The sequence below is a fragment of the Mya arenaria genome, chromosome 3, assembly GCF_026914265.1.
Source record: "Mya arenaria isolate MELC-2E11 chromosome 3, ASM2691426v1".
In the NCBI taxonomy this organism is placed as follows: Eukaryota; Metazoa; Mollusca; class Bivalvia; order Myida; family Myidae; genus Mya; species Mya arenaria.
The window spans coordinates 56862905-56875962 of record NC_069124.1 but is presented as its reverse complement, the minus strand read 5'-3'; the positions used below and the strand labels follow the sequence as shown (position 1 = coordinate 56875962).

The 13058-nt window shown below is 37.1% G+C and overlaps 1 protein-coding gene across 6 annotated transcripts in view; it reads left to right on the top strand.

The window, feature by feature from the left end:
* The window catches only part of LOC128228029 (uncharacterized), a 93566-nt gene that overhangs the window by 32650 nt on the left and 47858 nt on the right, over positions 1-13058 (top strand). For all 6 annotated transcript variants that reach the window (XM_052939061.1, XM_052939059.1, XM_052939057.1 and 3 more), the window contains 6 exons: positions 2790-2936; positions 3694-3817; positions 5729-5861; positions 6746-6880; positions 7255-7358; positions 10184-10311. In XM_052939061.1, coding sequence (XP_052795021.1) covers positions 2790-2936; positions 3694-3817; positions 5729-5861; positions 6746-6880; positions 7255-7358; positions 10184-10311 — 771 coding nt within the window. The remainder of the gene's footprint in view (positions 1-2789; positions 2937-3693; positions 3818-5728; positions 5862-6745; positions 6881-7254; positions 7359-10183; positions 10312-13058) is intronic.

Genomic DNA, 13058 nt, shown 5'->3' with positions numbered 1-13058 from the left:
CATAAGGGAATGGTAAAAATATAATTCCAGGTTACTGAAAATGGGAACATGAAAGGAAAAATCCATGGAAAGTCTGTTAATCTTTTGGAATATAAATAGAATAATGAGTTAAAATCAATTAATCAGCATGATCAAGTATTTCTTAAGAACAGAATCAACACTTAGATATTTATTAGAATCTTTCAACTATCTTGAGGAGATTTGAAATTAGAAGAGAGAAATTAAAATGGCTACTTTTACTTTTAATTTTGTGACAAGATAGCTGCTTGTTTTACTTTCTGGCTTACTTAAGTTATATACTTTTTCTTGTCCAGAGCACTATCTGAAAAATACTGGATTGCATTTAATTAAACTTTATGCAATGGTAAAGCACGATAAAAGGAAGTGCAATGCACAAGAACAATAACTCTATTTCAGTTTATTACAGAGTAATTACCCTTTGTTACTTTTTCTTGTCAGGAGCATTACTTGAAAACACTGGATGGATTTTAATTTAACTTCTTGCAATGGTAAAGGACAATAATAGAAAGTTTAGTGCACAAGGACAATAACTCTATTTTAGTTTATTACAGAGTATTTGCCCTTTTTTACTTTTTCTTATCAGGAGCATTACTTGAAATTACAAGATGGAATATAATTAAACTTCATGCAATGGTTAAGCAAAATGAGAGGAAAAGCAGTGTAGAAAAACCATATTCTTTTTCAGCTAAATACAGAGTTATTGCCCTTTGTTACTTTTCCATGTCCAAGAATAACTTGAAACATCTGGACATAATTTAATCACTCTTCAAACAAATTGGTATAAGAGAGACAATGCAATGTGTAAAACCATCACTATACCCACAGCATAGTCAATATCAGCTGGTATTTCTAAATATTTCACTGCCATTTTCTAGGAGGGCGGCATTTGGGGATATTGAGGTAATCACATTCATTGAAAGCTCTAGTTTTCATCAGCATTGAAAGTGCTAAAATCTTTAAACAGTGATATGTCATGCAGAAAAACAGTCTTATTTTCTGATTTTAGATAAATTCATCTCAATGTTAGAAACTGAAAAAAATGGAGTTTAAGGCAAACATTCTTAGTCAGGTTTTGAATTTAAAAATTCTGGGTCATCGATTGTCTTAACTGGGTGGACTTCGGGCGGATTTGTTTTCAAGTTACGCTTAATATTTCCTTTTTCTGTGTCCTTAACAAAACAGTTTTATCCAATCTCTTTGAAACTTGTCCGCATGATATTTATAATGATTGTAAATATGGGTCAGCTCATAATTAGAACAAGGTCACTAGGTCAAATATTTATACAAAATCATGTCATCCAGATTCATGTTTCTTCACAAATTTGTGGGTGTTCATTCAAACAAAAAAAGGGTCACTAGTTCAAATCAAGAAAACAATGCTTTCATACATTCAACAATGTTATTACAATCTTCTGAAACTTGGTCAGAATAATTGTCAACATTATATTGAAGACCTGAGTGTGAATATGGGTCATATTCCTGGAAACAAAAGTTAACATAGTCAAATATAAAGACAAAATTTGTGTTAAAAGTATCTTATTTTTTTTATAAGTTAAACAGTGTTCATCCAATCTGAAAGAAACGCAGAATAGATATTTAGTTATCAAGTCAGAAAATTTCTCAACATGATATTTAGGGCCAGTGAATATGGTATGGGTCATCTCCAGTCGAAAACTGGTTTCCAGTTTCCTCCATAAATACAGTTTCCACATAAACGCATCAATTGGTCTCCTTTTTGTCATCCAATCAGCTTCATTTATGACCTCTATTATATATTTATTAAAGGATCTTGGATATTTATTAGAATACATCATTAATTTGTATGTCCTTGGAATACAGAAGCTGCTGTCGAGTTATAATTATTCAAGATCATTCACTAATGATGCAGTATTACAAACAATGATTGCTAGACAGACTCATAAAATGATAATAATTAGGCCTGAAATTATTGCTTGTACAACCAATGAGATCATTAAATCTTGCTTAAGTATACAGTAAAACTGCGATTGCTCTAGGTCACCGGGGACCAAGCTTTAACCTCGAGGGAACCGATGTTTCGAACGACCCGATATTCAATTCTCCATGCAGTCTGTCATGAACTAGTTCAGTGTATTTCAAGTTTGAAGTCGTCTGTTTACTAAGACACCGATTATGTGTTACATTGTGGAAATCGCTCATATGTTCAAAGGCTGTCGTATACTATATGTATACTAAATATAAAATGTAAAAGAAATATCAATAAATGAATAAATAGATTTTTTTACTTTTACAAAATTGCCATATTGAAAAGCAGTGACAAGAAGGAATTCATTTCAGAGATTCTGTTGGATCGATATGGTAGTGTTTATTCATATTTTTATTACTATTTAGCCATAAGGTTTTGTGCATGATTTGTGTACTTGGGACCGAGTATATTACTCGACTCCTCGACATAATTAGGTTTCGATGCAGCTTAGGTAAATTTTATATGAAAATAGAAGGAAAAAAGTTCGGGACCAAACTCCGACCTCGAGGGAACGCCACTTCTCGAACGACCGCTTGTTCGAACGACCGCAGTTTTACTGTAGAAATGTTTACCAAACCAAATGAATAATACATTATTTGTTATATGTATATATATATATATATATATATATATATATATATATATATTATCTACAAAAAATGTTAATAAAAATCACATTAACGCTAAAACTGTCCTAAGAGCTTTGAAAAGATGGATGGAGAGTGAGACATTGTATTTATATTTCATTTGAATTTTTATTCAGGTATTGGTCCATGTATGGTGACCTTGACCTTTCTGCTGACCTGTTACTACGCCATGGAGGTCACATGGGCTGTGTACTATTTTGGGATTGCCATGGCAACAGCCCTTTCAGGAAGCCAACTGCCCTGGCAGTGTGGCAACATAACAGGTAACCACAGTACTTGTATTTAGTCCATCCTAAGCTCCATTCAGACTAGACTTTCAACCAAATGTATTTGATGACTGCTTGATAACCTTACATAAGATAATGCTTATTAAGTTGCAAGATGTTGCATAAACTATTGATGTGCCTTCTTTCTGAAAGATAATACCCATTGTTCAGAACTTGATTTAAGTTAACAAGGGGATTAACGACATCGATGTTAACTTAAGGAGGTGAACAATTTGATGATGTACTCATATTTAAATAAAACAAATACAACTAAAACTGATGTCTAAAATCTTGTTAGGAGCACTGCAGATTACAAGACTTTTAAGTGATTATTAAACTTCCAGATCGGTAAAGATTTAAAAGTTAACAAAGATGTATATATAATTATCTACAAATAAATGATAATAAAAATCACATTAACGCTAAAACTGTTCTAAGAGCTTTGAAAAGATGGAGCTGAGAGTGAGACATTGTATTTATATTTCATTTGAATTATTATTCAGGTATTGGTCATGTATGGTGACCTTGACCTTTCTACTGACCTGTCACTAGATTACTGTTAACAAAGATTTTTAACCTTAATAAAGGTCATGAACAATCGGTCCATGGTTTATCATTTCAATCATGGTAGCAGCTGGTTTAAAAAAAATAAAACTTGGCAAAATCATTTTGAACAACTTTTCAGCGTTTAACATATTATTATGATACATGAATGTGATTGAAACAGAAATAAGACCCATTTCTCTACTTTCAGATGTACAGTGTTATTTAGATTCCTACTCTGCTTTAACCAACTCATCAAGGGACACAACTCTTGGAACATTCAACAACACAGATCCACATTCCAAAATATATAGAGGGGCCATACAGTATTTCTAGTAAATATGTTGTTTGTTATAAGTTATAAGTTATTATTGACATTTGTGTCTAAATATAATATTAATTTAAATGCATTGTTTAAAAGTAGTAAGAAATTTATTGACATTGAAGTCTTAGGAACTTTTTTCTAGTAGAGTTCATATAAAATATTAATGGAAAGCTCTCATTCAAACCATATTTAATGTGCATTTCACCTGCCATGTACAAAGGAATGTCCTGCATCTGATAATAACAATGTAATAATTGCATAGAAAATACAAAGGGTGTCCCTGAAGTTTGTAGACTTTTCTCATAAGTTTTGTTTTAACAAATAGAATATTAACTTGTTAGTAAAAAAAGACAAATATTGGACTTTATGAAACAAAAACAGTAAATTGTTACATTTCCATTCAAACTATACCTTAAATCTTTTCTATGGAACCCTATAAATGTTCACATGGCGCACACCAGTTTAACATTACTAAATACAAGCAAGGTCTTCTCCTAAATGCACAAAATAACACTTTCTCGAGGTGTTTTTTTACGTGTAATTTTGCCTGCCCTTTATGCGTAGTCACAACGTCGTTTCCTGTTATTTTAATGTGTGTAACAATTTCATGTACAGAAATATAAAAACAACAACCTCCTATCTAAGAGAGACTTAAAACAATTATGACCTCATTTGGTGATGCGAATCAAAGGGCAGTGATACAGTTTTGTGAAGCGCTCAGGAAAACACCTACGAAGACGTTTAATATGATAAAATAGTCCAAAGAATTGTTGCAGTTGTTTGATGTTTAAGTGGCATGGACAATTTAAGGACGGCATCAGTCAATCATAGACGATGAATATGATGGTGTGAAAGATTAAGGACATGATTCTTTGAGACACGGGCCTTTCACTGGAGAATTAATGGGCACAAGGTCACAGTGCCCTTGTTTCAATGTAAAAAAATCCTTGTTTTTTAGCTCAACTATTCAAAGAATAAGGAGAGCTATCCTAGTCACCCGAGCGTCGACATCGGCTTAACCACATATGTTAAAGTTTTTGTAAGAGTTTTGTATCACCTCAAATATTTTCAAAGTCCATTGACATATGACTTTGAAACTTTGCACACTTGTTCACCATCATGCCTCCAACCTGTACACAGGAGGAGGTAACTTTATCAAGCATTTTGACAAAATTATACCCCTGTTTCTACTTAGAATTTATGTTAAAGTTTGCGTACCTCCTCAAATATTTTCAAAGCCCATTGACATATGGCTTTGAAAATTTGCAAACTTGTTCACCATCATGCCCCCAACCTGTACACAGGAGGAGGTAACTTTTTCAAGCATTTTGACAAAATTATGCCCCTTTTTCTACTTTGAATTTACGTTTAAGTTTGCGTACCACCTCAAACATTTTCAAAGTCCATTGACATATGGCTTTGAAACTTCGCACACTTGTTCACCATCATACCCCCAACCTGAACACAGGAGGAGGTAACTCGATCAAGCATTTTGACAAAATTATGCCCTTTTTTCGACTTAGAATTTACGTTCAAGTTTGCGTACCACCTCAAATATTTTCCATTCAATTTATGTAAATATCTCAGCACATCATGTATTGCATTGAAATCTTATCTAACAGTGATCCATGCATGTTTCACCAAAACTTTTCAATCCATACACCGAAAAGCGGCGAGCGGCGAGCGTGCTGTCTCTGTGACAGCTCTTGTTGTATTTGATAGATTTATAAGAGTACTAAAAAAGAGATATTAAACTTTGTATTTGTATAATTAATTATTCTTTTCGTTATCTATTATGAAGTTTAGGTGAAAACTTTTGAGACACCCCTTGTAAACTTAATTTATTGTCTCATCTTTGTCAGGTGAAGATACATGTTGCAAGTTATGAATCACAACTATTACCAACTGGTTAACTCTTCAGTGAGGAGGTGCTGGTTGCTGGGGTTGACATGGAGGAACTGGGACCACCTGTCTGGTATCTATGTCTGTGTCTGCTGCTCATCTGGGCTTGTGTTTATGCCTGCCTCATGTATGGACCAACATCTATTGGCAAGGTTAGTTATTCAATTGTTCAATAATTCCCTGGTGTGGAGGCTTGGTTGCCATGGTTAACTTGTAGTCCCTGGGATGGCTGTCTGGCACTGGAGACTGGTGTTTTTCTAGGCATCTGTATTGGCCTGTCTCATATACGAACCAGCTGCTATTGGCAATGTCAGGTAATAAATCCTCATTAATCTTTCCAGTGCTGAGGAGATCGCCTGCCTGGTACCTATATCTTTGCCTTAATGGTTTCCTGTAGTCACAAGGCTTTAAAAATGCTAGTTCCCGGTTAAATATTTATTCTTGTTTTAGCATATTTAGTGGAGATTAATAATTATAGGTTATCAAATGTCTCTCAGTCATACAGTAAGTGGACCAGCTCTTGCCTGCTCAATAATTTGAGATCAGTTTTACCTGAGGACCATCATAACTGGGGTGGTAGGTTGCCCTCATAAGACGTCTTATCAAAACTTGTCTGCACAATAAGAGATTGAGACCAGTTTGACATAGGTCAATCAAAGTTACATTGTGGGAGGTTGCCGTTGACCATTAGATGACCCCTATTATTTTTGGAGTCACTAGGTCAAAGATCACAGTCAACAGTCTTATTAAAACTTTTTCCACACAACAAATCGAGACTGATTGAGCTACAATCATGAATCTCCAGGATTAGGTTGTCATAGCACTAGTAGAAGGTGCCTTTTGGTTTTACAAGTAGTAGGTCAAAGGTAAATAATCAATGCTTTATTTTTAAAATACCGGGTTTAAATCACCTTTCACATGTTTCTGACACATTGGCGCTCAGGGGGCATAATATATGACAAACATCTTACATTTTCACAAAAATTACTTGTTTTCCAGGGTTTCATCATTATGAGTTTAATATTGTGTTCTTTAGGTGATGCATGTACTGGCCCCCTTCCCCTACCTGGGTCTACTGGTACTGTTTGTGATGTCGATGCTGCAAGATGGCAGTCTGACTGGGGTACGATACTTCCTCAGTCCAGACTGGCACAAACTAGGAGCTGTGGAGGTTAGTGAAGTCTAGACAGAAGGGAGATAATTTTGCAATGTTAAGCTGAAATATAGGATGGTTTCATAAATACAACTGAAACTGATAAAGATGACAATCTGATATGGCTACAATACTTCCTCAGTACTGACTGGTAGAAACTTAAAGCTGCCAAGATGTTGGAGACTGGTTCATTATTTCATGTGAATAACACAGCTGGGTCATGTCCATTCACAAAGATGGTTTTCTGGTGGAATAGTGCAACTTTCCTAGTACTAAATATGTATTAAATCTGGTATTACATAATAATGTTAACCCTTTAATGTCTCTGCTGGAAAGTAATTTAGTCATGTAGTGCATAGTGACATTAAAACTTTACTTTTCTATTTCTGAAGATTTGGTATGATGCGGGTAAGCTTCTGTTCTACACGTTGAGCCTGGGTACGGGATGTTTACACACGCTGGCGGGATACACCCATTTCCATAGTCACTGCTACAGGTATGTGGCCTATATAACCAGTGTTCCATGATCAGAACCTGTAGTAATGAAACATCTGGGAAATAAATGTTCAATGAGTTGAAAATTGGCTCTTTTGAAAGTTGAATTAAACTAAACTAGAAATTGTTTTAAACTTAAAAGGTTGAAAATAAGTAGATATTGGTCTAATTAACCAGTTCATATCAATGAACTTCAATTAGGAAGAAACAATTCAAACTAGTTCATGGGAAAAAATCTGGCAATTTAATGTTGAAATTTTCATTGAAGTTGCTTTGTGAAAAAGGACCCAGGTACCAGGAAATCTTTTACTGTTCTGTTGCTAAGACTTAATTGAAATTGTATATTTTATGAAAAATTATACAAGCCAACTTGCATGATTTTCAGACGTAGGACTTATTAAACCATCAATGTTTAAAACTGCCTAAAATAATGAATTTTGAGCTTGACTATTCGACGAATAAGGAGAGCTATACTACTCACCCAAGCGTCGGCGTCACACCTTGGTTAAGGTTTTGCGTGCAAGCACACATAAGTTTATATCTCAGCAACTACTTGAGGTATTGCATTGGGACTTGATACAATGGTAATCAACCATCCAACCTACTTAATGATTCAAGTTATATAACTCTAGTTTGCATTTAATGCAAAAAATTGCCCTTTATTATTCGACTTAGAAATTCTGGTTAAGGTCTTGCATGTTAGCACACATAGGATAATATCTCAGCAACTACTTGATGTATTGCATTGAGACATGATACAATGGTACACAACCACCCAACCTAATTGAATATCCAAGTTAGATAACTGTATTTTGCAAGTAATGGCCCTTTATTATTAGACTAAAAATTTCTGGTTAAAATTTTGCATGTAACCACATTTATGTTAATATCTCAGCACATCATGTATTGCATTGAAATCTAATCTAACAGTGATCCATGCATGTTTCGCCAAAACTTTTCAATCCTTACACTGAAAAGCGGTGGAATAGTTGAGCGCGCTGTCTCTGTGACAGCTCTTGTTCAATGTGTTATACTTCTTTTTTTAAAAGGATTATTTTTTTGAACATCAGTTTCTTGATGATGATGACAATTACTTTACCCATGTTTCCATAACAATCACAGCTTTCTTCCCGTCTTATTTTGACTGAATTCAAAGTTTAACACCATGATTGTGTAAAAAAAAAAATGAAATAATTATGTCTCCCCCTCTCTGGGGGAGACATATTGTTTTTGCCCTGTCCGTCAGTCCGGTAGTCCGGTAGTCCGTCAGTCCGTCAGTCCGTCCGTACGTCACACTTCGTTTCCGATCGATAACTGGAAAACCGCATGACCTAGGATCACCAAACTTGGTAGGGAGGTTGGTCATGAGGTGTAGAAGATCCCTAATGTTTTTGGGGTCACTAGGTCAAAGGTCAAGGTCGCGGCGACCCCCAATGTAAAAAACATTTCCGCTCAATATCTTGACAATGGTTTGACCTAGGTTCACCAAACTTGGTAGGGAGGTTGGTCATGAGGTGTAGAAGATCCCTATTGTTTTTGGGGTCACTAGGTCAAAGGTCAAGGTCGCGGCGACCCCCAATGTAAAAAACATTTCCGCTCAATATCTTGAGAATGGTTTGACCTAGGTTCACCAAACTTGGTAGGGAGGTTGGTCGTGAGGTGTAGAGGATCCCTATTGTTTTTGGGGTCACTAGGTCAAAGGTCAAGGTCGCGGCGACCCCCAATGTAAAAAACATTTCCGCTCAATATCTTGAGAATGGTTTGACCTAGGTTCACCAAACTTGGTAGGGAGGTTGGTCGTGAGGTGTAGAGGATCCCTATTGTTTTTGGGGTCACTAGGTCAAAGGTCAAGGTCGCGGCGACCCCCAATGTAAAAAACATTTCCGCTCAATATCTTGAGAATGGTTTGACCTAGGTTCACCAAACTTGGTAGGGAGGTTGGTCGTGAGGTGTAGAGGATCCCTATTGTTTTTGGGGTCACTAGGTCAAAGGTCAAGGTCGCGGCGACCCCCAATATAAAAAACATTTCTGCTCAAAATCTTGAGAACGGTTTGACCTAGGTTCACCAAACTTGGTAGGGAGGTTGGTCATGAGGTGTAGAAGATCCCTATTGTTTTTGGGGTCACTAGGTCAAAGGTCAAGGTCGCGGCGACCCCCAATGTAAAAAACATTTCCGCTCAATATCTTGAGAATGGTTTGACCTAGGTTCACCAAACTTGGTAGGGAGGTTGATCATGAGGTTTTGAAAACTCCTATATTTTGGGAGGTCACAAGGTCAAAGGTCAACGTCGCTGTGACCTCTAATGTAAAAAAATATTTCCGTGCAATATCAGGAGAATGCTTTGATCTAGTTCCTCTAACTTTTCCTTCACATTCCATAAAGATTACTTGTTAGGACAAAAACTCTAAATTATAAGCTGCCGGGAGTTAGAATTTTGATACATGGAAACTTTGTCCACATATTACTAGTGACAATGTAAACATATAGCTGGACCTGTGACATTGGATAAAGGAATTGTGAAGTTATTCCCCTTGTTTGGCAATATGGCGATATTTGAAACTTTGTTCACATATTATGTCTAGTGACATTGTCAAGCATGTTACTAAGCCAGCATGACATTGGATTAAACAATTGTGAAGTTACTCCCCTTGTTTGGCAATATGGCGATATTTGAAACTTTGTTCACATATGACTAGTGACATTGTGAAGCGTGTAGCCAGACCTGTGACACTGGGTTAAACAATTGTCAAGCTATGTCTCATGTTTGACTGCAAAAAACTAGACCATCTTGGTGTTTTTATCACATTTCATGTTATATATTCCAGGAACTTTCTGTTGATCTGCATGTGTAACGTTTTAGCAGTGCTGTTTAGTGGGTTGACAGTCTGCTCAGGTCTCGGCATTCTAGCTAACATCACCAACACCTCAGTAGAAAACCTTCCACATCACACAGGTATTGTATAACTTAATTTCAGTTACCTTTGTGTTAGGCCTAAAAAAAAAATATGTCTGTTTCCTGTAACCAGCCGACCGTAATTTTTTACCGCCGACCGCAAATTTTTTATGCCCCAAAATTCGAAAAGTCAGATTTTTAGCGATCTCTGGCCTGTGATGACAACGATAATTTCACTAATTTAGTAGTGTCCGAACTTGTCGCATAGTTACAAACGTTTCCAGTTTGACAAGTTGAAACAATGGCAAAAAGCTTAATGGCTGTGACATAAAACTGCAGGGCTTTCAATTGACCCGAGCTCCCGGGTTTTGACGCACTGAAATCATAAATGACCCGATATTGACGCATCATACATTTGTAGTATGTGTCAGTTTTGACGCGGGAGAATTTCGGTGTGAGAGTCGGTATCATCTGAAAGGAGCCTCAATTCATGATCTGAATGTTTGTTTGACCCACAAGAGCAATAAACACCCAAAGTGACAAGTGATTATTGATCTGGAATCTGATCGGTAACCATGTCAATTAGCAGCACTCAAACTCAATGACGTAATATTAACTCCGCCCATTAAATTAACGGATACCTTCTGCTTTTTCGCTAAGTGCGATAGTTTTAAAAAACAACAATGCTAAGATATATTTTGTTCATTTATTTTAAGTTGTTTTATTATGTCTCCAATAATTAAAAAAATATTCTTATAAGTTTTTAATGAGTTAACAGAAAAGTAAACATTGTTCGTACCACATGGTCTAAAAGGGCGGGAAACAGATGCACGCTAACTTCCTGTCAATTTTAATGAAAGTGAAAGGAGAATTGCGTAGATCATTGTCACTCAGTGTTATAGTTAAGTTCTGTAACAAAACAGTATTGTATAGTTATGGTTATGCCATTTATGAAAAATACAATGTTGCAATATTGGCAATAGGAATGTTGAATGTTTTTGTTTACTTCCGGAAAAAAAGATAAACGTGAAAGTGAAGGTTAAAGTAAGAAAGATGTCGTTGCAACAAAACAATCGCTGGTGCATATTGGAATTTGACAAGGATGCATTAGGTTACATAACGAAGATGCATTAACTAAATAATACGTTCGTCAGAGTCAGAACATATTTTTCCAAGTTTTGACTCTGGGAATTTTTTAACCATCGTGGTCCAGTCAAGTCCAGAAAAGGAAATAAGACAAGGTATTCTATTAAAAGTTATATTGATTTTGTGCATGCGCTAGTAATGGCGGTCATGTTTTTTTTCCGGGAGTCAGTGAATCTAAATAAATAGGTATTATAGTAGTTATCACAGACTTTTGGTACCTGGAAAACATCTCTAGGCGTGCAACATGCTCAGAGGAACGTCATGGCATGTGGAGTAGCAATATTTCTGCTTTATATTGACATGAACATTTTCTTTCTGAGTGCAGTACTGCAGATTGGCAGAACAGTCTTCTGGTATATAGAGGTGTTGTTAATTGTCGTGCTAGTATTCAGTATTGTCTCCGATGTGTTCAAATGCCTCTCGTACCATGTCTTCAACAACAAACTGAAAGTCACTCAGATACAGAAGCGACTCCTTGGGGTCAAGGACAATGACCTATTCGCAGCTCTGCTCCATCTAATGGCGAGAATAGCCTGGTATTCTCCAGTAGTACTCCATCTAGCTCTCATACTGCTTATAGTCCGTCCAGCCGTTGGAGCAGTAACGCGGCCATGACTCCAACCAACCTTGGGTCATTTACTGCCTCCCACAGTTACGCAAGTCCGGGAAACTCTATCCTATCTGCTAGTGGTCTGCTAGTGGTCAGGCATCTTTAGGCAGGAGTGACCAGCAGTGGTAACTTGTCAGGTTTTTCCAACTCTTCATTTACTCCGTACTCGCCCGATGCGTCACTGTCAAGTCTGGATGGCAGTGGACTTCGATCCAGACTTTCACTCCCATCATGTTTTAGATCACCTTCCCCATCTGACAAGATGATAGACTTACAGTCCTTGTCAGTGTACTTGAAGGAGCAGGATGAGAAAGATTACAAGGCAGCTCTCAGTTGCCAGGACATGTCGCTGAACAGTTCATCATTCTGGAGTTACGGCCGTCCAAGCCTGGATCTGAGCCATGTGTTCCGTAAAAACCAGTACCAGCTTGCCAGTCTCTCCCCACAGAGCCATAAGTCGCGGACGGATGATAGCGATAATATGGGAGAAGAGGTCTGGAGGCCTCTTGGAGTGACAGATGACGACCTGTTTCTCTGGATTGAGCGTCTTAGAAAGTGGCTCGGCAATACAATAATGGTGAAACTATCACGGGAAATTGACACCATCAATTCACAGCTTCGGAAAATAGGCAGTGAAGATACAGAAATTGGGGAAGTTGGTGTGTCAACATTGAAACAGCTGGCTCTGACCAAAGTGGCGCATGTTCCAACCCTCAATATGATGGTCCCCTATCTCTACTGTACGTCAGATCAGGAGTACATGGTCAAGAGGATAAAAGAGTTGGGTAGTGATGGGTGTGTCAGCGAGTTCTTGTGGAATCGAGGTGGTGGTGGGGGCAAGTACGGGAAACCATGGAGCGAACACTTGCCCACAGATACTCAGTTGGTGATGCATATGTTCTGCACATACCTAGATTCGCGGCTTCCACCGACCTAAGGTACCCCGATCATGGAAAAACGTTCACCAGCCAACACTTCCTCAAAACTCCAGACAAACCTAACCTTGAGAAGGATAACTTACTGCTATACCAGACCAGCATTAACCCACCAC